This window comes from Podarcis melisellensis (genome assembly GCF_964234715.1).
Source record: "Podarcis melisellensis genome assembly, chromosome: 11".
Taxonomy (NCBI): Eukaryota; Metazoa; Chordata; class Lepidosauria; order Squamata; family Lacertidae; genus Podarcis; species Podarcis melisellensis.
In genome coordinates this window covers 62,540,127-62,564,716 of record NC_138543.1, presented here as the reverse complement: position 1 = coordinate 62,564,716, position 24,590 = coordinate 62,540,127, and the positions used below count along the sequence as shown (strand labels likewise).

Sequence of the window (24,590 nt, the reverse complement as noted above, 5' to 3'; positions counted from 1 at the left end):
GTGCATCGGGGGAGCCATTTCCTTCTGCATTTGCTGGGCCCCACCTTAGATCAGGCCACTTCTTGGCAATGGGTCCCAACCCACCAATAGAAGACCAGTGGCCTGGAAAGCTGTACAACAGGCAGAAATCCTGCCCCCACCTCTCCCACCTGCATGCATGCACTCTGCAGAGATGAAGCACCACCTTGAGATTTCTTTTTAGCCAACACGGCCCCAGGATCCAGTGGGCTTTTGTTTGGTTGCTAAACAGAGTTTCCCTTGGGGTCTTGGTCGTGGTTACCTCCCCACCCCCATTCTTCCCCTGTATTTCTAATAAATAACTGGAGAACCAAAGAACGCCTTCAGTTAGCCTGTCGCTTTCAAAAGTGGTGGCTCGTCTTGCATTATCCGATGGTGCAATGGAAAGTCAGCCTGCACAGCTGGCAGGGTGGGAGGGTTTCCACAGGGCAGGTGCCACCACCGAGAAGGCCCTCTGCCTGGTTCCCTGCAACCTCCCTTCTCACAAGGAGGGAACCGCCAGAAGGCCCTCGGGAGATGGGCCTTAGTGTCCAGGCTGGGGGTGGAGACACTCCTTCAGGTATGCTGGACTGAGGCCACTCACTTGCCACGTCCGATATCCTCTCCTGTAAATGAACAAATGCTCTCACCTCCCACCAGAAAGGGCAGCCAATTCTCCCTTGCACCTGACCTGCTATGCATGGGGGAGAACAGTCCTAGACTAGCCTTCCTCCTGCCTGTAGGAATGTCTGTTCAATGGGCACCCAGCTGAAATCGCGAATCGTACAATCCAGAGCCGGGTATACAGGGTATACCATCTCACCTCCAGATCCCCAGAAGCCCCCTATGGGCATTTCGTCAGACTCCAGCAAGAGGTCCCAAGGCAGGAGTGTGCATGGAGCAGAGCAGAGCAAAGCGTACCCACCTCCTCATCTTCCTCCAAGGAGTTTATCTGCTTTAACTTCTGAGTCCAGTATTTGGCTTCCTCTTCAGGGATGTCTGCAAGACAGCAGAATAAGCAGGCGTCTGCTCCCATCCCCGTTCCCCAAAATATATTTTATTATATGCATATTCTGCTCCGACATGGGGGCCCCAGAAGCTTCCCACCCAATTCCACAGCTGCCAGCCTCAACAATGCCACAGCATCGGGCGTCCCAGAACATCCATAGGGCCAGGCATGTACTTTTAAATTCAGAGCATGCTTACGCAGAACAGCACATGACCAGGGATGCTGGTTCAATTCAGAATAGAAACAAAAACCACACACACAGCAGTAAAAACAACACGGCTTTCTTGGGCTCGTTGAGAAGAGAAGGAATGGTGGACAGACCCTTGCGAGCTGCACAGTCAGATTACAGAAACGGAACTGTGTCAGCAGGTGAGGCAGGTGCACACTGCCAAGAGCCAAGGGGAAGGAGGAGCATGACTTCCTGGCCAAGGGTGGAGGCAGAGGAGGGTCAGAACAATGAGGGCGGCAGCAACAGCAGGCACAGTGTCAACAAGCGCTAATTAGGTTCAATTAATGTTTCATACTTTCCCCACTTTTCAGATCAGACTGAGAAACAGGAGGCGGCAAAGCACAACCGACTGCAGAGGCACGGCAGAAAAACAGCTGTGGCCCAGAGGTCTCCTTGAATGGAAACCCCGGAAAACATCACAAATCCAGTGACATAAAAGTTAAGTCTCTTGCTGGCTTTCCCAATTCCAGAATGTTTGGAACTCTGATTAAGGGGGGAAAGGAAAGGCAGGGAGGCTGGAGTTGAAAAGAGGAGAACACAAAATCCATGGCCCAAGGGGAAGCATGCCTGTGCCTCAAAAGCAGGTGATGGAACCATGCGTGCCTGGAAAATCTCCCAGAAAACTCTGGCAGGTTAAGTTGGAAGCAGAGTGCTGGGCCAGGAGAGACCTCTTGCACTCTGCAGGTACCCCAAGGAGGTTTGGGACTGTGCAGAGCTCCGAAACGTCACCCCGCCCCCATTAACCAAAGCGCCTCTAACTCAGTCGTCCCCAACATGGAGGTCTCCAGATCCGTCGGACTACAACTCCCACCAGCCCCAGCCAGAACAGAGCTAGCTTCTGACATGCCCAACGACACAGTCAAGAACTCTGCTTCAAAAAAGGGATGGAAACCTCGTCCTCAGACGTGTCCCAGGCAGAGCGGCAGGGGACTGCCAAGAGCCTGTCACATCCTGGCTTCAGGGAGCCATTCTCATAGCATGCTTCTGGGCATCTTATCCGAGATAAGACGATTCGTTTCGCAAACACCACCACAAACATGCAACAGCTCCACACCAGGTCATTATATTCTCTCTGTCATCAATGAAAGCCTTGAGCAACTTTGGAAATGGCTTGTGGGAGAGCTTTTTAAGCCATCTGAACCCAAAGCTTGCTCCGTGAATATAAACATGCTGAACCAAACACACAGGTATACCGCTTCTTCCAAGTCCATTTTATCACATAGGAGAGGAGCGCTTTCACCTGGGAAATGAAACACAAGATTTCTAAATATATCTCCCCCTGGGGGGGGAGTGGTGGGATATTGCTGCAGAGAGAGAAGTGATCTCATACTCAAAGTTAAAATGAAGGACAGTGACCAAGGTGGGATCCACAACGCTAAAGCTCCTTCGACACTGATGCAATCTTTATCCTGAGAGCACATCATTCCTGCACTTCCAGGAACCACGGAAGGCACATGGCCCTGGGATGCTGAGGCTGGAAAGGGTCCTGCTTTTTGTCCCGGAGAGCCCACCACGACATTCACAGGTTCTCAAACTCCTTAAGCAGGAGTAGCCTTCTCCTATTTCTTCAAGTATGAAATTATAATAGTATCTGAAAAGCATCATTGCACGTTCTTGGAAGATATGGCTCCCCTGCAACAGCAGAAACCTTTCCTGGAGGGGGAGGCACACAACTCAGACCATTTACAACTTGTGCACCATTCTGAACAGCTAAGAGGGCGAGGAATGTCCCACTAAAGGAATCATTTTTGAGCCAAACTATGCCAGCTAAAGCCTGTGTGGCAACAGCCATTACACTGTACAAAGAAATAGTCCAGTAAAACAGACATCCCAGGTGGCAGCCTCAGCGAGCTGCTTTGGGGGGTGCATTTCTTGGCCTGCAGTTTGGGCCCAGAAGTGGGTTTGGGGGGGGGCTACAATGGCCGCAGAGAGGACTCCTCCCCAGAAGCAACACAAGCCAAATTTGTGCCCTCTCTCCCTCTCAAAGTTTGCCTGAAAGGCCCCATCCCCCCTCCACAGACACAGACAAACCCCCAAATAGGAAGAGAGTGGACTGGCCCTCCTCAAAAAGGATACTACTGTTACTTGCATTATTTGCAAAATTCTCCGTTCAGAATTACCAATAATACTTTACGAAGAAATTCAGAAACTGTATAATAGGGGCTGGACTAAAGGACCTTCAAGTTTCCTTAGTTGCATTCAGCAGTCTGATGACTCTGGATAAAGATTACTGGTTGCTAGGCAATGTGAAATAAGCACTCCCCCCTTCCCCACTTATGGAAAATGCTGTGTTGCAAGAAAACCTCAGGGCTCCAAAATTGTCCTCCCATATACAGCACCGTAAACCTGATTTAATTGGAGCGAACTCCTGGAAGGAAACCACCACTAAGAAAAAACCCTCACGGTGGACCCACATCAGGGCAGCAAGAGGGAAGACGAGTCTTTGAGTTTCACAGAGGATGATGGGGGACGGCAGAAAGTCATTTGCACTCACCGAAAGGCAACTCAAATCTTGTATCCAACAAAATCTGGTGAGGTGTTGGGTTTTTGGTGCCACAGACCTCATGGCCCTTCATCAAGACCTCGGCTTCCAGGGTAGACCACTCCCCAGGGCCCTCCTGGAAAGAGAAAGGGCATCAGCAACTTCACCAGAAACATCTCCCCATCCATCTTCCCACTTTTCTCACGTCTGTTATTTTATCGCCCCATATGCAGCAGGCCCCAAAGTGCTGAAAGGCACAACAACATGCATTTAGATAATTTATAAAACACACATCACAAAAAACTGTGGCCACATACAAAAAATAAATGTAAAATTAAAAACTTTAAAAATACATCAAATCAATTTGCAAAACCGTCTGACTAGGTCCCCCGACCCTTGCAAGAGGGAATTGATATGGCAATTGAAATGGTCTGAACTTTTGGAGGAATTCAAGCATCTACAGAATACGTCAAAGAGACCACCGGAGTGCTGTTGCTGCTACAATTTATTTACTGCTGCTTTTTGGAAGTCCAAATACCCCCAAAGCAGTAAATCATCTATTAAAAACAAAATATGTACACTGTAGAGAACAAGCCGTGTGCCGCTGAACAAAATCCTGCTCATTTGCTGTGGCAGAATTACAAAACGGCTTTCACCTGCAGACTCAGAGCTTGAGACAAACCATCCTCTGCAGTCAACAGAAACCCCCTTGGCCTAAATGGGCTCTGAGAAGAAGAACCATGAGGTCTGCTTCAATTCACGGGCCTTTCTTTTTTTAAAAAAATAAATGAACAGCAGCGTTTCTACTTATAGCCTTAGAAGACAGTTCAGAGTGTGGTGTAAGATTACTTTTCCTTGCATGCCTTAAACGGTCATTGTGCCTGGATCAGTTGTGACTGAAGTCAAGGGGTGAGGGGAGCTTTAGAAAAGGATTCCATAATTTCTGGGTCTGGCAACAATGCTGTGTGGAAGAAGTATGCAACATCTCCATCTCCTGGCTGGGTCGCATGAGCAGTCCATGCTAGCCTTTGCTGCAGTACAGATGAGGAAGGAGAGAGAGGCCAGAAAGACTTCACATGTTGCCGGACTCCAACTCCCATCAGCCCAGCCCAGCCACTCAGGGATGATGGCAACTGTGATCCAACATCATGCTGGATACTAGACAGACGCAACCAAACGGCACAAGGAAAGCTCTTCGCCATTTCTTCACCGCCACCCCAAACACCCCAGAAGTCCCAGGGGAGCTGAAGAGGTCTACTCTCGGCTCTGAAGGTCTACTGACCTCATCCGACTGCCGGATGGCCTTCAGCTCGATCCACACTGTCCCAACCATTGTGTCCCAGATCAGCCCTTTGTTCCATACTTCCACAATCAAGCCCAGATCCAGGCGGCTGATCTCGCTGCAAAGGAGGAAAAGAGACACAACACATAAGCAGCTGCGGGGAAACTGGACCCACACCTTCGCCTTTTTTAAAATGTCCATTCTGATTGCTTCCCAACTGACTGCCTTGTCCCTGTTTTGATCTGAATTGCAACCATCTTTCAGCTGCAGGTCAAGCCAGACCAAGAGGAGGATCTCCTGGGATCCCCCAGACAGGAAGAGGATGACCAGCACAGACAACTGCAGAGATGCATTTCAGCCACTAGAGGTCTATTCAGGACCACAAGTCAAAGCCTGCTGGGCTTGACTGCAAGATGCTCCTCCAGCCAAATCTCAAGGCACAACTTAAAGTTACCTCTGACAAAGGACACCACTACATGGTAGCCTGAGCCACAGTAGATTGCTCCACTTCTTTTAAAACCCAAGTTCACAGTCCTGACAGACCCCTTTCTCCCCCTGTGATCATCCCTGCACCTTATTTTGTACCTAAGCTTTCACATTTGCAAGGAATCACCACCCCTTTAAGTAGACCAAGGACTGCATCCAAAGAAGCAGATCCGCTGCTGCAAGAATTTCTGCTTGCTCAATGCACCTTCTACCACCTCTCATCACTCTACACCCCCCCACACACACACACCCATCTGCTCCAGAATAGATTTACAGCGTGGGGGGGGGGAGGCGAGGGAGGGAGGGGCAGTTTTGTTGCACAGCCCAAATGCCCTACGCTAGCAGATCTGTTTCACTGGATACCTCCCTAAGAGCATGTGCTGTTGGGAAGGGGATGATGTCCATGTGGAGAGTCCCAGGCAAGGTATTACAAAGAGCAACATGTGTTTTCAAGCAACACCTTTGCAACTTCCCAACAAACAGGCAGAGAAAGGCGAATGCTTCTGTTTTCAGTGTTTTTGGTTTTTTTAATTATAAATTACTAATATCAACAATTTAATATGCATTTAAATCTCAAAGGAAAGTAAAAGTCTTCAGAGTACCAACAATATTAACATTCAAAAGAAATACAATACTTACAAGGGACACCATATACCATAAATACAATCCTATCCAATCTTTTGCTTGGAACCCCACCACCAGCATTACTTTTCCAATACAGTGATCAATTATCAATTTAACCTAACAATATGGTGTTTCCTCTCTTGTCTCTTTCCCAAGATAAAAAACATCTTTAAAGTTCCTAATTTCCCAATTTCTCCCATCTTATCCTCCCTGTATGGAATTTAAAATAAATACTCGCTTTCCCGTAACTCAGTTGGTGGAACTTCACTACCCCCAGCTAGTTGGGGGACAGAATTAACACCTGGCAACACAGCACTCCCATTTCAGGTGTGGTCTTGACCCACAGCATTCACTTACAAGAGGAAGTCTTGTTCCCAGCATGGCTGGTCCCCTCGGACGGCAACAGTGGTGCTCTTCACATTTTGCACCTTCAGGGTCACATACGTATTGAATTTATCTAGAGAGAAAGCAGAGTTGTTTCACCTGAGGGTAAGTGTCTCAAACTCCTCCTTGCCAGCACATGGTATTTGGTGGAAAGAAAACAACTCCCACCAGCTGCACTTCAGCAGAGCAAGGAGATGACAGGAGAGCAGGGGCAGAAGAGAAATTTCCACTGCTACCTCCTTGGTCTTCTGATCTGGCCCCAATGACTGGAAAAGGCTTCACACAATAAGAAACACTAGCTCTGAGTTAAGAACTGCGAGGAGTCAAGGGTGGGGGGTGGAATCTGCTCATTGCCTGGAACAACGATGAAGCTCAGTTTCCATTGAAATGTAAGAAATCAAGTTGCTTTCATTGCTGATAGCAAAGTGAAGCTGCTTCAGTTTGATACTCCAAGGCTCCCAGGTGTGGTTGCCTTACAGTCCTGGAACTTCCTTATACAGAGGTACCTTGGTTTTTGAACGTAATCTGTTCCGGAAGACTGTTCGAGTTCCAAAACGTTTGAAAACCAATGTGCAAAGGGTGGCCTGCAAATTCAATAGAGAAATTGGGGTGGGGAACTCAGCAGAAGCCGTTCAACTTCCAAAGTGCGTTTGAAAACGGAAGCATTTACTTCCGAGTTTTCGGTGTTCGGAAACCAAGGTACCACTGTATCTTGATGCTTTGCTGAAGCTGCTTCAGAAGCTCTTGAGACTTTTCAGTGGCCAAAGTCAGACCTATAACTGGGCATGGTTTTATTTTATCTTGTGAACTGCCCTGAGCTCTTTGGATGAAGGGTGATATATAAATCTAATAAATTTATTGTTGTTATTTTGCCCAACCATCTTGGATTTTAGAAGGAACTGCATAATTCAACCCTCTCTAGCAACAGGGAAGAAGCAGGCCAGACACTCGGAAGCTAGAAAATTCCTGCCATGCACCACAGCAGAGAGCCAGCCAAGAGGCAATTGCAAGAACACGGGTGTCAGCAGGCAGACTTGTTGGGCAGAAGAAAATCTGCGCTCACCTGGTGGCCCCTGGAGCTTCGCTTTCTTTACTGTAAAAGAAAAAAGAGGATGTCAGTTGATTATTCCAACCTCAAGCATTTTAACTCTCAGGTTGTTAAATATTTCGGCTGCAGATAAGGGAGAAAGAAGCCTTCAAGCTACTTTCATTTTTCACAACAAAGGAACCTGCATAAGAGGCCACTCCAATGCTTTGCCCCACTTTCCTTCAGAAAAACGGGGGAATATTTAAGAAATGCTGAAACGGAGAACAAAGCATGTTGTTGTCCAAGGAATATTGCACGGCCAGCACGAATTGGCTCTTGTCCCCCGGAGCCAGGAGTTCTGGATGATGGCTGTGCTCATGAGGAGCTTGGAACTGCGGTATCACAGGGGACAAGAAACCACTTATCCGGGTCCAAGACAACTGAGCACGGCTGGACAGGCCAAGTTCCACTTGCAGCTGAGCCTGCAGCAACCACTGCAGACTTGGAACAGCAGTGCCAGGAGGGCTCTGGGTACAAACTCTGTGTGTGTGTGTGTGTGTGTGTGTGTGTGTCCTAGTTCACCCTTTACAAGGAAGAAGAACAAGAAGCACGCAGCCAATAGGCAACCCCACCTGGCTGGTTAGCAACACAGGAAGTTGCCCTACGCTAGCCTTCCCCAACAGGATGCCTTCCAGATGTTCTGGACTCCAAGAGGATATGCTGGCAGGGGCTGAGGAGAGTCACAGTAATAAACATCTGGAAGGGCCCAAGTTGGCAAAGGTTCTCCTCACTTTCAGACAGGCATTTTCCCCACCCTGCCTGGAGGTGCCAGGGATTGAATGCGGGGCCTTTCTGCAGGCCAGGCTCTAGCAAGGAGCTATGGCCTTTCAGCTGGGCTTCCTGCATTGCAGGGGGTTGGACTGGATGACCCTTTGGGACCCTTCCAACTCTACGATTCCCCATCCCACCCTGGTTACGACTTGTATGGGCAGGTGTATGCAGGCTGCCCCCCTCCACTTTAAAGGAGACAGCAAGAAGAGCTGTGGCTTGCTTGCTCAGTTCTGGCCCTGCCCTTCCAGGAAGCCCGGCACAAAGCCAAAATATTGGTCCCTGGAGCCCTCATAGGCATCTGGGGGCTGACATTTGCCCAACCGAGCCAACTCTGGGTGACCCCAGCCCTTTCCAGTCAAGGCCCAGTCAGAGCAAGTAGCAGAAAGGCCTGATCTCTCCAGTCTCACCCTCGCTGTGCTTAGCGTTGGCACAGCAGGTAAGGGAGCCCTGAAGGGGAGCAAGGAGCCTGGAAGCCCATTCACTTTCCTCTCTTCTTCCTTTTTTCCCTTTCACCTGCCTGAGTAAGGAGCTCTGTCTGTCTTCAATTAAGCCACCAGTTGCCCAATTACCAGCAAGTGACAGCTTGCTCGCTGCATGAACTATCCCCTCTCACAGTATAGAGGCATCAAGACAACCCGTGTGTGTGTGTGCGCGCGCAATTCATGACAGCTCCAACTGCAACTTCCAGCACGCTTTTACGCTAAAGCTCTTCCATTAAACACACTCTTTCTTTGAATACACACAGCAACTATCCAGCCTCTGGTTTCTCTCTGCTGAAACTATGAACAGGTACTATACTGTCCAATTAAGAGCAAACCCCTGGGGCGGGGAAGAAACGAACAGCCACCCTTAACTGTCCTGCCTGACACACAAAAACTGTCCCCCCACAACTCCTGTGCTTTCAAAACTCAGCAGACTGGAGGCAATTAGCTCTGCCACATCTGATCTCGTTTCAGACAGAGGAACACGCTGTCAGCAAACCTGGCAGCCCATAGAAAGCAGCAGAGCCCTCTGATAGGAGAGAACTGCACCGGATGATAATCTCCCATGTTGCTGCGGATGCTCAGGTCAGCTGGGGGGGGGGGCGGTGCAGAAAAGCGAGAACACAAGCTGTGGCCTAGATACTGAGCTTTGCAGAGCCACGAGGAACATCTGGATAGCTCCTGATACAGATGTGCTGCTGCTGATCCTGAAGCAGCAGCATCACACACAGAGTTCCAGAAGAGGACATAGGAATGAAGAAGCAAAAGAAACAAGAAAGAGCACAGCTCTTGCAAATTGGCAAGGAACTGCTTTACTTTTTTAGTAGCTCTTATCTGTCAGGAAAGGAAGGTCTGGAACTGCACACCCGAGGATGGCGAAAGCAAGCCTGGGGAGAAATCCGAAGAGATTCTCCCATTGGACCAACGCAGGGTCCTGCAAGACATCCCTAAGCTATGGCCTTCCCTCGCCCGTCCTCTTTCCTGACCCAACACTATGGCTCAGTTTTCAAACAAGTAAATATTTATCCCAAATGCTGAATTAAGATTGTGTGTGTGTGCATGCCTGAAATCAGCCCACATGTCTTCCTCCTTGAAGAAAAAGGATCAGGAACCCAGCAGAGACAGCGGCAGGTGAGTAAGAGGACCAGGAAAGAGAAAGGATCAGGACCTCTTCCAGGAAGTTAGCACACTTGCCTCAGACAAGTGTCAATGAGTCACCTGCCTGGTCACCTGTGGTGAGCAAAAGGCCTTCAGGCGATTAGATGGGGAAGCCTTTAGGAAAGCAGGGAAGGCAAACACCCCAACCAGACAACCAATGCGCCCTCTTTGGGGGTGGCCTTCTCCCATAATGCACCTGCCCAAGGACTCTCCATCTCCCTGCCAGTGGAAGAGGTGTAGCAGAGGCCAACTATAAGCAGGCAGCAGAGCCTTGTGGGTTGTGGCACCCAGAATACGGAGCATCCTTCCCAAGAGGTACTTCTGGCCCCTTCATCGCTCGCTTTTACGCAGGCTCTGAAAACAGTTTTGTTTCAGTGGACTTTTTTAAAGATAGTCCTCTTTAAAAATGTAGTCCAAATACAGCTTTCAATTATCATTTCAGATTATTAATATTTTATCTGCATTTTTGTGCCTTGCATATACTTGCATTACAGAAAGGCAGGATATAAACTATCAATAACAATGACAACAATAAATATAACTCTAAATCAAGTCTATCCCACCTTGAGCCACTCACTCCAGACCTTACAGGGTTATGAGGTCAAAATGGGAGAGGGGGAACCTTGAGCTCCTTGGAAGAAAGGTGGGGTGTAAATGCAATGGACTGGGTAAAATAACATAGATACCGGTAATATAATTAAGTCTGTCTGTCTGTGTGTGCAGGCAGGTACAGTAGCAAACGTTTGTACTGGTTGGTAATTTCTACAGATGATAACAGAGTCTTGCTACTGCAAGTGACTTGGCCATGATTTAATTCAGCCATAAAGGATTTCTATCCCACCTTTCTATTTCAAAGAGAAACTCAAGTTCTAAAAAGCAAGAAACAACCAATTTAAAAACACAAAGACAGGCCAAAGCAGCAGGCTCCTACTCTTTGGATAAATAAGGCGGAGTGGCAGAGGGATTACTTGGCTCTGTGATCTCTCAGCCACAAAGCCCAAAGGCCTGTTCAGAAGACACAATTAGCTCCACTCCCTCTTTTTTGTATATTCTTGTTAATCTCCAAAGGCTTCAGAATAAAGCAATCCCTTAGCGCAAGGGTGATTCCAAACAGCAGGAAGCAAAGTCAGCTGGAGATATTGGGGCAAAAAGCTCAACTTTAGAACTGGATATTTGGGGGGGGGGGGAGAGAGATGGAGCAGTCAGCGTAGCAAGAGAGAAAGAATGGCCAGATGGCAAAAAGATTATATAAATCCAGGGCATGATTTGCTATGCATTCACCATAATGCAAAATGAATTCTACTTCAGCTGCATTTAAGTACTGTGTGTCTGAAGAAGAGAAAACAAGACCTAAAGCAAGGAGAAGTCAGCGTCATGCCATCCTTGAACAAGCTGTTCTCCTGCACTCTTCTCACAAAAGCCGTCATCTGAATCGCTTTTCCAGCCACGTCCTCAGCAGGCCCACTCTCCTGCCCACAGGGAAGTCCTGTCCCTGGTAATTCCGGAAAGCATTCCTGTGCATTTCCTATACGTTCTTGCTCTCTTCTCAAGCCTGCAGGGTGAAATTCCTTGACTGGGAAGGAAGGAAGTGTCACAGAATCCATCCAAAAACCCTTGACTTCTCCTGCCCTGTTGGCAGAGATTTTGCTTTCCTGCCATCCACTCAGGCTGAAGTTTCAAATGAACTTTCTTAAAGCACAAGTGCACCAGAAGAACAGGAAACATGAGGAAACAGATTTTTTTCCAAAAAAAGCGCCAACTTCCCTTCATTAGAAAGGAACCTCAAGGAAGAGGAGAAGAGCATGCCAGCGCCACCTGCCAGGCTGCTGAGCCTGGGGTTGTGCCAGGACAGTGGCTCCTTCCATTTATGCCATCATGCCTTGGGGTGACAAATCCCTGAACACCAGTTATCTCTCCTTTGGACACAGAGTCAAAATGACAGTTAGAGCATAGGTTCAGGAGGGCATTCTGCACTTCCATAATGAATCACAGCTCAGCTACTGTGGAACCCAGCTTTCCACAAACTCATTTTCCAAAACACATTGCTACATGATAGCTGAAAAGTGACCTCTCCAATACAGTCATACCTCATGTTACATTTGCTACATGTTACGTTCTTTCAGGTTACGTCCCGTGGTGACCAGGAAGTACTGGAAAGTGTTACTTCCGGGTTTCGCCACTTGCGCATGCACAGAAGTGCAAAATGACGTCACACGCATGCACAGAAGTGCCAAATCGCAACCTGCGCATGCGCAAATGCGCCGCTGCGGGTTGCACTCCTTTCATGTTGCGAACGGGCCTCCGGAATGGATCCCGTTCATAACAGTAGCATTCTGGGTATTTAAAGATTATTTAGAGTGTCAGAAGAAGATAAAATCAAGTTCATTTAACAAAGAAACCGCACTGTAGACAGCAAGTTCATTTGGGAGATGAGATTCCTTGTCGCTCCCCAATCCTCACACCTCACATCCAAGGCAATTTTTGCTGAACAGTCTAAGGATGTGACACACAGGAGGCAGAGAAGCATCCCCGATTCCCTGGAGGCTGCACAGAACCCAGTGGACGAATACGCTTTGCTTCTCAAGTGGGAGCTGCAACCCAAGAAAGAGCAGTTTTCTTTCTTTCTTACAGCTAACTGGTTTAAAGAATCATATAACCTGATGGGTCCCATTTGCAAACTGAGTTTCATGAACAGAAATCCATCTTCTGCGGTGCTTTTGCCAGCCACATGCAATTTGCGAGATCCTGGGAGTGTTCAGAAAGTTTAGAATGATTCCAGTATCTCCCTCTGGGTTTGCAGATTAAGCCATTACTAGGTTTAAAGTCAGGGATAACGGACAGTACAATTTGAAACTTTGTATGCCCACCTTAGCAGTTCGAAAGCACGTCAAATTGCAAGTAGAGAAACAGGTACCGCTTCGGTAAACGGCGTTTCCATGCGCTGCTCTGGTTCGCCAGAAGCGGCTTAGTCATGCTGGCCACATGACCCGGAAAAACTGTCTGTGGACAAATGCCGGCTCCCTCAGCCAGTAAAGTGAGATAAGCACCACAACCCCAGAGTCGTCCACGACTGGACCTAACGGTCAGGGGTACCTTTACCTTTACCTTTATTTTTAATCAGAAAAGGCTGCTCCTGAAGACAGTTCGGAAACTTCAGAGGCTGCAGAATTTGGCGGCCAGGTTGCTCATCAGGGAAAGATGGTTTGAGTATCTCATACTGATCCTGGCCTGACTGCACTGGCTGCCCATTGTTTCCCAAAGTGTTGGTTTTGACCTATAATGCCTTAAAGGGCTCAGGACCGCAATAGTTCAAGGACCGCCTCTTTCCATATGCACCAACCTGGATCCCGAATTCATCCTCTGAGGCCCTTCTTCGTGTGCCTCCTCCACAAGAGGTCCGCAGGGTGGCAACATGAGGACAGGGCCTTTTCTGCAGTGGCTCCATTTGTGGGATGCTCTCCGCAGGGGTTGTTACATATATTTTAGGTGCCAGGTGAAAACTTTCCTCTTCAACCACACTTTTGGCTGGTTAATATTCTATAGCCTTTTAATTGTGTTTCGGGGGGTTATTGTTTTGCTGTTTTTGACTGTTCATTTGTGTTTTTATCTTGTATTTTTATTGTGTTAACCGCCCTTTTGATGAATGGTGATATATAAATCTAACAATGAATAATATTTAAAATAAAGCCAGGCCTCAGTCAGAGCCATTCTAGAAAGGGTTCAGCTCCTCGGCTACTCAAAGGCAGCTACAGACCAGCCACCGATACTTAGCTTGATGTGATCTAACTTCTACTCCTAGCAGAACCTCCTCTCTCTCGCCTTGTGCTGGGCTGCATTGGCCAGGCCTAAAAATGTTGTACGAACAAACCACGCTCTGAAAATTCTCTGTTTCCTCCTCCCTCTAATTTCCATTTCAAAATTAAAAATAGCCAGGTGCAAAAGAAAATAGATAACTTTAGGGAATCTAACTTTCCCAGTATCTTATTTTGCCCAAACACCAAAAATATCCTTTCTAGATAATACACTCATCAAATTTCTGGATTTTTTCATTCAGTACTTCCTCCGGCAGAAATGTTTTTGCTTTAATATGGGAAACTGATTTGGTTCACATCATGTATGAGGCCTTCGGCAGCTGGCCGTGAACGAGCGTGACAAATCGGATATTATGACATAAATGAGAATGTGGCTGCTACTGAAGAAAGTGTGATGTCCGTGATGAATCCTTGCAGAAGGCTGAGAGGCTCAGCAGTTCAGTGAGCCTGAAATCAAGGGCTGCAGCCAGAGGCTTTTGGGGCAACTGACCTTTTCCGGTTCAACCTCACAAACAAAAACAAATCACAGAATCCTCTAAAAACATTCTATTTTTCAGCTCTGTGCCAGAGGCTGGGCTCCGAAAGAGGAAGGGCTGCAGAAGATGCAGCCACAAGTGGCTCTCAGTCTAGTGGGACAAGGTGGAAGCACCAGATCGGGAATGAGGACCTTGGGAAGGATCCTGGCCACAGGAATGAAAGAGATGGGGCAGCCGTGGCTGGAGGAATGGTAGCTCAATGGCAAAGGAAGCAGATGGTCCAATCCCCGGCCTCTCCAGTTCAAAGGACCAGTAATTTGAAAATCCTGTGCTAGAGGCTCTTGAAAGCCTCTCCCAGCAAGAGAAGACAACAGGGGCAAATAGTCTGACTTGGTATAAGGCAACTTCCTGTTGTTGTAAGAAAAAAACTGCTCCCTTTCCCTTATGGGGTATCTAAGAACCCATATAAAGTCCTTATGTAGATTCTCTATCGGTAGGAGAAAATAACAGAGGCCAAGCAGAGAATATTGAGAAGCAAAGCGGCTAGTAAGCCTGATCTTTATTAAACTCTTGCAGCGGGGTCCCCTGCTCACCCCATGAAGGGAGGGAGGAGAGAACCCAGAACATTGGTGTGCAAGCCTTTGTATAGACTTTTGAAATTGCCCACCCTGAAGCTCAAGACCACCCCCCAAAACATCATACATACATCACAGAAAGGGGTGGTTCCCAGCAGAGGCGTAGGAAGGTCAGGTGGTACCCAGTGCGGAAATTTTCTTGTCACCTCCCCACACACATTGATTTTTTAATTTTTATTTTTTGCTGGCAAAAATGGTTTTACGTTATTTCATATTTTCTTACAAAGGAATAATAATAATAATGATCAACTCGGGACTCGGGCTCAGGGCAGCTAACATCAGACACATAACATTGGTATAAAATCAAATAATAATTAAATTACCTCCTAAAAAAATGTCAACATCAAATTAAAGTCTAGTTAGATGGCTTTTCGCAGGGTTAGGGTTGGGAACAGTAAATGCTCTACTGAATTGAAATCTCAGCCTTCATGACACAGGAAAAAGGCCAAGTAAACAGCTATTTTCATGGAGGAGGGTCAATATATTAACTGATATGCATGAAATTTCATATATAGCTATATAATCCTTAGTTTATATCTTAGTGTATCTTAGTGTAGTAAAATAAGACCTTTGGAGCAGGAATTTTTTAAAAAAAGGTTTTTTATGAACTGCCCTAAGAAGGTAAAGGTACCCCTGACCATTTGGTCCAGTTGACTCTGGGGTTGCGCACTCATCTCGCTCTATAGGCCGAGGGAGTCAGCGTTTGTAGGCAGTTTTTCCGGGTCATGTGGCCAGCATGATTAAGCTGCTTCTGGCGAACCAGACCCGTGCACGGAAACGCCGTAGGGCAGTAATTGTTCCTTGATAATTTGTCGCCCCCCTCCATGATGGCACCCGGGACGGCTCACCCCCCCCCCCCCGCTCCTTCCTATGCACTTGGTCCCCAGCAGAAATTTGAGTGTGTTGCTTCTCTCCTGTCTGCCCTATCTGATTGCCTTTTCTGAGTAGCCTGGCCATTCCTTGGAGATGGTAAATCCTTAGTTCCTGAATCTTTTAAGCATATTGAGAGTGTGCTCCGCTTAACAGATACTTGCCAGACTGTATTTACAGGGAGGTGTAAGCAGCCCCTACAGTCCAAAGACCATTGGAAAGCTTTCCCCCTTTTCCTTCCTCCTTGCAGAGAAATATTTGAGGTCCATTTGGGAGAGTCAAAATGGCTTCAGGATTGCTCTCCTCTACTATTTCAGACACGTGGTTTGTGTACTTATGTGTGTGTTTGCCTTGTACATTTATGAACATATATATATATATATATATATATATATATATATATATTTGCTTTCGTAGATTTTCACGGGTACAGGAATGCAGGTTTTGGTGTCCTCGGGTGTCTTCCCGTGTAAAAGTTGGGGTGTCTAGGCGACGTTTCGACGAGGTCTCACTCGTCATCTTCAGGCTGGTGCTTTCGGCTTCTTGTTACTGGAACAGAGCAGGATCTCAGTGTTTGAGTTCCTATAAATACTGTTGAGGGGGTGTGGTGTATAGCCTCCAATGTTCTGGGCAGAGAGGAAGTTCCCAGGCTAGTGTGCCTTTTCTTCTTTTGTTCCTTAATTACTTGAGGGATATCTTGAGTGATTTCTTGAGTGATATCCTGAGTACCACTTAGGTGGGTCATTAGGTGTGGATTAGTTGCTAAAGTCTTTGTGTCTTGACCTCTTGAACTTTGTGAAGAGTTTTTCTGAGAAGATGGCTGTACTGCCAGAGCACAACTAAGTGCAGTACAGCCATCTTCTCAGAAAAACTCTTCACAAAGTTCAAGAGGTCAAGACACAAAGACTTTAGCAACTAATCCACACCTAATGACCCACCTAAGTGGTACTCAGGATATCACTCAAGAAATCACTCAAGATATCCCTCAAGTAATTAAGGAACAAAAGAAGAAAAGGCACACTAGCCTGGGAACTTCCTCTCTGCCCAGAACATTGGAGGCTATACACCACACCCCCTCAACAGTATTTATAGGAACTCAAACACTGAGATCCTGCTCTGTTCCAGTAACAAGAAGCCGAAAGCACCAGCCTGAAGATGACGAGTGAGACCTCGTCGAAACGTCGCCTAGACACCCCAACTTTTACACGGGAAGACACCCGAGGACACCAAAACCTGCATTCCTGTACCCGTGAAAATCTACGAAAGCAAATATATATATATATATATGACCTAAGAATTGCTATAACACTATGTTCCTGTCCTTCCTGTAGCCATGGAATCAAGCTAAGAGCAGGTAACCAAGGCTTGAAGAGTCCTCAGAACATCAATGAGCTGACAGCGGCAAACTTTCCCTGAGCAGGTAGCTGCCAACTGCAGAAGCTGTGGCTTTGGTTCCACATCTAGGCTCCAGGCTGCAGCTGTGCAATCAGGCCTTTGCTTCAAGCCACATGCAACTCTTCCAACGACTGGGACCTGGTCTTGCAAGCACTGGCAGATTCAGCATCTGACCCTATGAGACTGTTGTAAAATGGCAACCCCATTGCCAATTTGCTCAACCTTCCCCCTCTGCCTGGCCCAGACCACACCTGGATCATGGCTCGATGAAAGAGCACAAACTGTCCATGCACAATCCCAGGTTCAATCCCTGATTGCTTCCCTTATTTATGTAAATATTCCTATTTAAAAGATCCGGGTAGCAGGGCTGGGGGGGCCCTTTCTGCCTGTGATGTGGCAGAGCCCTGCCAGTCCAAGGGAACATGGCTGAGCTAGGTGGAACAACAGCCAAGTTATGTGGCAGCTTCCTGCGATTCTCATCTCTGTCCACTGCCCGGGAGTCGGCTAGACCAGAACCGTCCCTTGCCATCCATAGGACGACTTTTTGTCCATCTGAGCTGGCACTGAGAATCAGAGGCAGCGAGGGAAATGGATGAAGCCCATCACTGGTGAGCTGTGATTAACTGTTGGCTATTTAGGAAAAGGTGGGCATCCTTGGGAGCATCACTGGAAACTTGACTAAGGCTGCCTGGCACACTGGTTCTTACCATTGCAGGACCCCCTGGGTAAGCACCCCCATGACTCCTTTAGGAAAAGGGAGGGATATAAAATTAATTAATTAATAAGTACGCTTCCATCAACTGGTCCATTGTGCCAAGATACACAACTGGCATGCACACAGCAAATAGAAAGCTCACTTCCTTATTACTAAATAAAGTCCCCATGTAATTTCATGAGGTCACTAACGCTCTAGACACTTCAATATGTTCCCTTCCATGACTGGAGCCAACTTGGAATTTTTTGTTTCTTTTCTTAATTTTCTTCCGGGAGCTGCAGGGTTTGAGGGTTCAGCTGATTCCTGCTGTTTCCCCATTCAAGAATCATCCTTAAGTTTCTGCCCAGCTGCTGGTTTGAACTGAGCACTGAGGACAGGAATGAAATCTCTAATTCAATCACAGAGATTATGGGATGTTAATCCTGCTGACGCTGGCAAGAGAGACAGGCCATTCTTTCAGGTGACCTGCTTCCCCAAACAAAAAAAAAGTGGAGGGGAGGGGAACTTAAACTGTAATTTAGGCCATTTTAAGGAATGGGAATATCCCAAGAAGATTCTGCTTTGAAAAGCACATACAGTTATTTCTTCAAAAAGCAATTAGGAAGTCAATTTCATGCCCAGAACCATGACTGCCCCACAGTCCATACAATCCTCCTCCCTGTCATCAAAGCATGTGCACGTTAAATTCTAAATTGAATTCTATTTTAATTTGCAACTTCCCCTAAGGAGACGTTTCTGATTAGATTTGGTTTAAAGTTAAATCCCTTTGTATTGGAGAATTATTTGCTCATGAGAAGCAGCCTTCCCTGACAAGACAGTCCTGCAAATGTATGGCCTTCTCTGCCAAACTTCACTGACTTTATGCAACCGGTTGGAGAACAAACATTGCACATTCGTGGTGGTTTGTGCTCATGATGCTATCAGGGTGGTCACGTGGGATCGGACTTTCAACATTGTTCGTACCTGCAAATGTTTTGCAGCAGTCGTAAAACCGTAGCACTGGAAGGGGCCACCAGGATCATCTAGTCCAACCCCCCAAAATGCAGGAATCTTTCGCCCGATGTGGGGCTCAAACTCACAACCCTGGGATTAAGAGTCTCATGCTCTACCAACTGAGCTATCCAGCCTCACATGGCTTCACTTTGTAGCAGGAACCCCCCCCCCACCCCAATCATTCTGTTTGTATAAACTTCACACACACACACTCACACACAACATACGCCACATTTCTGTTATAAATTCATAGAAAATCAACCATACATCGGATTTGCACTGTTCCATTTTTATTTTACTCCATATGACAAGAACTAACAAAGGGGGGTGACTTAGTCCTGGTCAGCCATAATCCCTTCACCGTCTCAGCACATCCACAGGAGCCCTGCCCATGCCAACCCTGATGATCCCAGACAGAAGACAATCAAGATCACAAAGAACTTGCATATGGGAGTGGATTCAGCATGGACTGAAACAAAGGACAATGATCAGATCTTCCCTCTGGGGGCAGGAAACTGCAAACTCCCATTTGTCTCCTGGAAGTGACTCATGGGGAGGTGGAAAGGGGGAACCAGCCAGGTGACAGGACACTCAGGTTACCACCAACTCCTCCCTCAACCCCTCCTTTCTGTAATGTATGCATGATGTTTCTGGGGGTGGGCTTGATCTAGAGGAGGGGAATTTCAAAAGTTTTTATAAGACCTTGCACACTATTTGTCTGGGTCTTTCCTCTCTCCTGCAAGTGAGGGGAACACCCTGATGCAACAGTTCAATAAAGGCCAAGCCTACAGGCTGCTGTTTTGCTCCAAGTTATCCTGGTTGGTGTCTTTGTTTTGTCCAAGGGAGCCCTCGGATTTTTCCTGTAACAACTTCCAATCTGCACGTGTCCTCTAACTTCCTGCTGAAATTTGAGAACTTTTACACCACAAATGCTCAGGTTTATTATTCTCCTGCTTTTGTTGTGTTGCAGCCCCTTCGGAAAGCAGTTGGGTGGTGGCACTGAGGAAGTGTGGCAGAACATCACCGGTGCACTACTATTGTGTCAGGAACACGCTGCAGAATGCACCACAAACATGCACCAGGCTGGAGGGATCCTAGAGTCCCACAGCAGGCGAAGAGCTAACCTTTGATTCAGACATGGCCAGCGACACCCTGATAACCAACAGAATAGGAATAACATTTGCACCTGCCTTTTCTGTGCCTCTTCTAGGTATAAAAGTGGGGCAAGCAGAAATTTGGAAAAGGCAAGCAAGGACTAGCTTGGGCTTTTGCTCAGCAGGACTGAGAGGAGGCCATGGGCCACTTGGCTCCTTCCTCTTCCAGAAGAGCGGCAGAGGGGGGCACAGGTGCTATTTGCCCCCCAAGGTGCCTGCGCTGCCTGTATGCAACAGCCACACGCTCTAGGGCTGCTTCCACGCCTGCTCTCTGCAATTGCCACCCATTGCCACGCTTTCCCACCCAATTTCAACAGATCATCCAGACCTCACTCTCGGCTCAATGAAGCGCCCCAGACATCTCCCATTTTTGAGACATTTGTAGTGATTATTTGATAATAAAGGTACAAATGCAGCCCTGGCTGTATTAATGGGGACAGGAACATCACTGCAGAGGCTTTTAAGGGCTCCTTTGCCTTTAAGCAAAAACTTCCTGCTTCGGGTTCAGTCCATTTTATTGCTTCCTGGTGAGTGCAACTGGGGGGATTAGCGATAAAAAGATGATTAATTGTCCTTCCAATAGCCTCTCTTAATTGCCCCCTGTTCTATTCCCACAGGAGGAGGTGCACTTTAAGGATTGGTTTCCTCTTCCTCATTTTTTGCAGTGATGTTTTTCCCCATTAAAAAAAATCCAAAGGAGAAGAATGAGAAGAAACGGAGGGGGAGGGAGGGGAGGGAGGGAGGATTCAATTAACTAGAAATGTTTTAATTAACGCTGAACACTGACGTAGGATGGCCTTGGCGTGCCACAAAATTATATTCATTTTCCTGAATACTGAATCAGATACTCTCATTTTAAATTACTGAAAATAACTCTCAGATCAAACTCTCAAGAGGAATCCTCTTCAGAGCAAAAGCTTGGCCAACTTTATGAAGGTGCCACAGAACAAAGTTTAATGGTGAGGAGCAAACAGGTGAGCTCATTGAGCCAGCAAACAATGTCGAAGTGGAGAGCACCTTTTCACTGACGACAGCACAATAGGAAGCGATAAGGGGAGGAAGTGAGGGAGAGACAACTTGGCTGCTTGGGTTTTGCAGAAGCAGCAGCCAAAGAAGTGATGGGGAGATATAGGAGCAAAGGGGGCTGGCCTTGTACTCAGTGCTAGAAACTGAGATAGAAAAGCTAGGAGCAAAAGGGCACCTTAAACTGAGGTTATGGGCGCAAGAACGGAATGTCTAGGTGCACTTTTTTTATAACAAGAATACAAACAGAAAATGAATGAACTGCAGCTAAAATACTATGTTCTTTTTCCACATGCTCTAACCCTTCCCCTGCCCACCCCCCTAATATTCTTGAGAGGGTCTCTTCTCCAGTCTCTGAAGAGTAGCTGACAGTGAAGAGGCAGAAAAAGCCCCCCCTCTCCTTCCACTCTGCAGTTTTAATCTGAAATTTTAGGCGCAGGACTGCACCCAGAGCTCAGGAACTGCTCATGCTAAAGAAATTCCCCGTCGCAAAATGCGCCTAGAGCAATGGGAGTTTCAAATGCTGCTTGCACTGAGGGAGACCCCTGGTCCGCCCATCTCACTCCTCCTGCCTTTGCGGCCTGCACTGCCTGGCAGGGGCTCTGCAGGGTGATTTCAGGGAAGAGTTGCCTCCGCATCTCTTCTTATTATGTTTGACTACGGGAAAACTGTCAAGTGTTGGCACCTGGAGCTGAACGCCGGCAGAAGCTGAACTGACACAGGCACCGTACCGGAGGAGCCCACTCTCCCTGGACACAACCACCCTGACATTGGGAAGCTTATGTTTGTTATGGAAAATACATGTGGGTAAGCAAGGCGCCTGGCTCTTATCCAGCTAAGGTTGTGCGTCTACAGCAGAGACAAGAGGAGGAATGACCGCTGGGAGGAGCAAAAAGAGAAGAAACACCCTGGTGCATCTGCAGCAACACAACGGGGCACCTTCCTCTGCCCCAGCTGCAACAAAACGTGTCTCTCCCGCTGTGGTCTCTGCTGCCACAGCAGGTGCTGCAAGCTCCCAACACTTGGACTTCGCCCCCAAAGGGACAAATGCAAACCACAGTGGAGATGCACTGAGCCCTGTGTGCTCTGATACCTCAAGGGAAGAACGATCCCAAAATCTCCAGAGGGAGGCAGGAAGGAAGGAGAGTCTGGGGATAAAGGATCTCAGGATTCCACGGGAGGGTGGAAGCCTCTCTCCAAATGGCTACAAAGAGAGCCACCCAGAGGGAGGGAAAATAAAAGGATCCAGTTCTGAGGGAGAGGCGCAGATAGGGAAAGGGCTGGGGTGGGAGAGGGACAGAGATAGGGCCGGGTTTGAGATGAGAGCCACTTTCAAAATGGTTGTGGACGCGGGGGATGATTAATAAAACCAATCCAAAGGGCAAACGGGGAATATCCCATCACACCCCCAAGTTTAGGACATTCTACGCCTTTCCTCAGCAGAGCTTATTCTCCTTTGAGAAAAATAAGTGGCTCACTGAAACGTAAACTAAGCTTTAAGAAAAAAGAAAATGGTCACAAACGAACATGAAGAGAGAAACTCAAGACAACAGCATGAGGCGAGTCTGAGGCAAGAAGAGGCTACTGGTCCCTCCTAATGGAACAGGTCCTGAAGGGAGGGTCTGATCCCGGAGCAGAGCCCACAAGCCCCCCAAACCTCCAGCTGACCCAAGTTATAAAGCTCTAATAACAGTATAATATGGCCAAATAAAAAATGGGTGGCTTTGTGGTTTCTGCAAAAACAAAAGAAGCCTCATTAAAACTTCTGCATTATACACGGGTGAGGCTGTCCCAAACATGTAAGGAAGTCAATCCCAATTGTCGGAGGGGAGGCGCAGTCAAAGGTATATATTTCCATATGTGGTGGTGGAGTGCCATTGTCAAAGTCTTCTGGAAGGCTGTCTTCTAAGAAATAAGCTCGATACACAACAAAACAACAGAAATGTCCCCTGCACTAGCACTACTTGGGCTTAGGAGCCTGTCTGCTCATGATTGTCCTAAAGATGACCCCTTAGCCGTTCTACTGACTACTGCTCATCTGGAGATAGCCAGATGTTGGAAAACCAGTGTTGGGCCAAACATTGATTCTTGGTATAACAGAGTACGGTCAATAGTATTGGCTGAGAAACTAACATGCCAGGTGAGAGTGGCAAAGGGCAAACACAATCCACATCCCTTTTACAACACATGTCAAATGTTTATTGAGTACTGTACATAAATTGTTCAGACTGTGGCAGGATTCCACCCAGGAAAATGTGGCGTGATCTCTTAGAGCAATCAAACGATACTTTAACACATGGCATGATAAAAAGTCTGTACCCGTTGTATACTGTTGCAACAATTGTTTTCTCAAAAGTTATCTTCTGTACCATGAAAATAAATAAAAACAATATTTCGCTTACAGAAATTGCCCATGCACCACTTGCGACCAAGAGAAGATGCCCGGGTGCCAGGGTGGTGCCTGACGTCTCCCCCTGGGGGTCCTTGGATCTAGACCGCTCTCACCCACTAGCAACACATCCTGTCGAATTCTATCCACGATATTCTATCTGCACCATCAGAATGAATTCCAGGAACCAGATAGCGGTGTCGAAAAATATGACTTTAGAGACACCTGGCCCCCAAATGCCAAGTAGCCATTCTGTTTTGGCAACTTTAACCCTGATTCGAAGAGCCATTTGGCACCTCGCTTATACAGTGGTACCTCTGGTTGCGAACAGGATCCATTCTGGAGGCCCGTTCGCAACATGAAAAGAATGCAACCCGCAGCGATGTGTCTGCGCACGCGCAGGTTGTGATTTGTCACTTCTGCGCATGATGTCATTTTGCGCTTCTGCGCATGCGCGAGTGCCGAAACCCGGAAGTAACCCTTTCTGGTACTTCCGGGTCACCACGGGACATACCCTGAAAGAACGTAACATGAAGCAGATGTAACATGAGGTATGACTGTATATCAGAGTTTCTAACACTGGGTGAGAGAGAGACCTTAGGTGAGGGTTAGCCTGATGGAGAGCTGCTTCTGAGTTGAGTGGAACATCCACCCTGAGGAGACCATCGACAGCCAAAAGAAGGAGCCTTGCAGCTCAGATAGGAAGAGCGGGTTGAGGGTCTGGGAGCAAAATGGAGGGATGAGTCTGAGCCAGGAGAGGCAGGCGCTGCGGGAAGACAGACTAAACCGGGGTCTCCTTCCAGTCAGGAGGGGAGATCTTCCAGAAAGAGAAGACTCCCAAGACCCTCTGGGTCTGTTAGAGTAATGGGAAGACCTCAGGGAGGGGCATTGCTAAGAGGGTGGGGAACTGAGGACAAATGGCCCTCGCTTAGGAAGCCAAGTACAGTGGTACCTCTGGTTGCGAATGGGATCCGTTCTGGAGCCCCGTTTGCATCATGAGTAGAACGCAACCAACGTCTGCGTGGGTCGCAATTCGCTGCTCCTGCAAATGCACGTGACGCCATCCTGAGCGCCTGCGCCTGCACAAGCAGCGAAACCCGGAAGTAACCCGTTCTGTTACTTTCAGGTCGTCGCGGG

General features: G+C 47.6%; 2 protein-coding genes across 13 annotated transcripts in view; one reads left to right on the top strand and one right to left on the bottom strand.

The window, feature by feature from the left end:
- The window catches only part of UNC13B (unc-13 homolog B), a 156,787-nt gene that overhangs the window by 125,799 nt on the left and 6,398 nt on the right, over positions 1 to 24,590 (bottom strand). For all 12 annotated transcript variants that reach the window (XM_081929483.1, XM_081929490.1, XM_081929492.1 and 9 more), the window contains exons 2-6: positions 7,557 to 7,586; positions 6,467 to 6,566; positions 5,000 to 5,117; positions 3,730 to 3,853; positions 923 to 996 (exon numbers count right to left, since the gene is read on the bottom strand). In XM_081929483.1, the coding sequence (XP_081785609.1) occupies positions 923 to 996; positions 3,730 to 3,853; positions 5,000 to 5,117; positions 6,467 to 6,566; positions 7,557 to 7,586 (446 nt within the window). The remainder of the gene's footprint in view (positions 1 to 922; positions 997 to 3,729; positions 3,854 to 4,999; positions 5,118 to 6,466; positions 6,567 to 7,556; positions 7,587 to 24,590) is intronic.
- PIGO (phosphatidylinositol glycan anchor biosynthesis class O) overlaps positions 7,521 to 24,590 on the top strand; it is a 108,814-nt gene continuing 91,744 nt past the window's right edge. The window contains exon 1 of the mRNA XM_081929626.1: positions 7,521 to 7,529. The gene's annotated coding sequence lies outside the window, so the exon portion shown is untranslated. The remainder of the gene's footprint in view (positions 7,530 to 24,590) is intronic.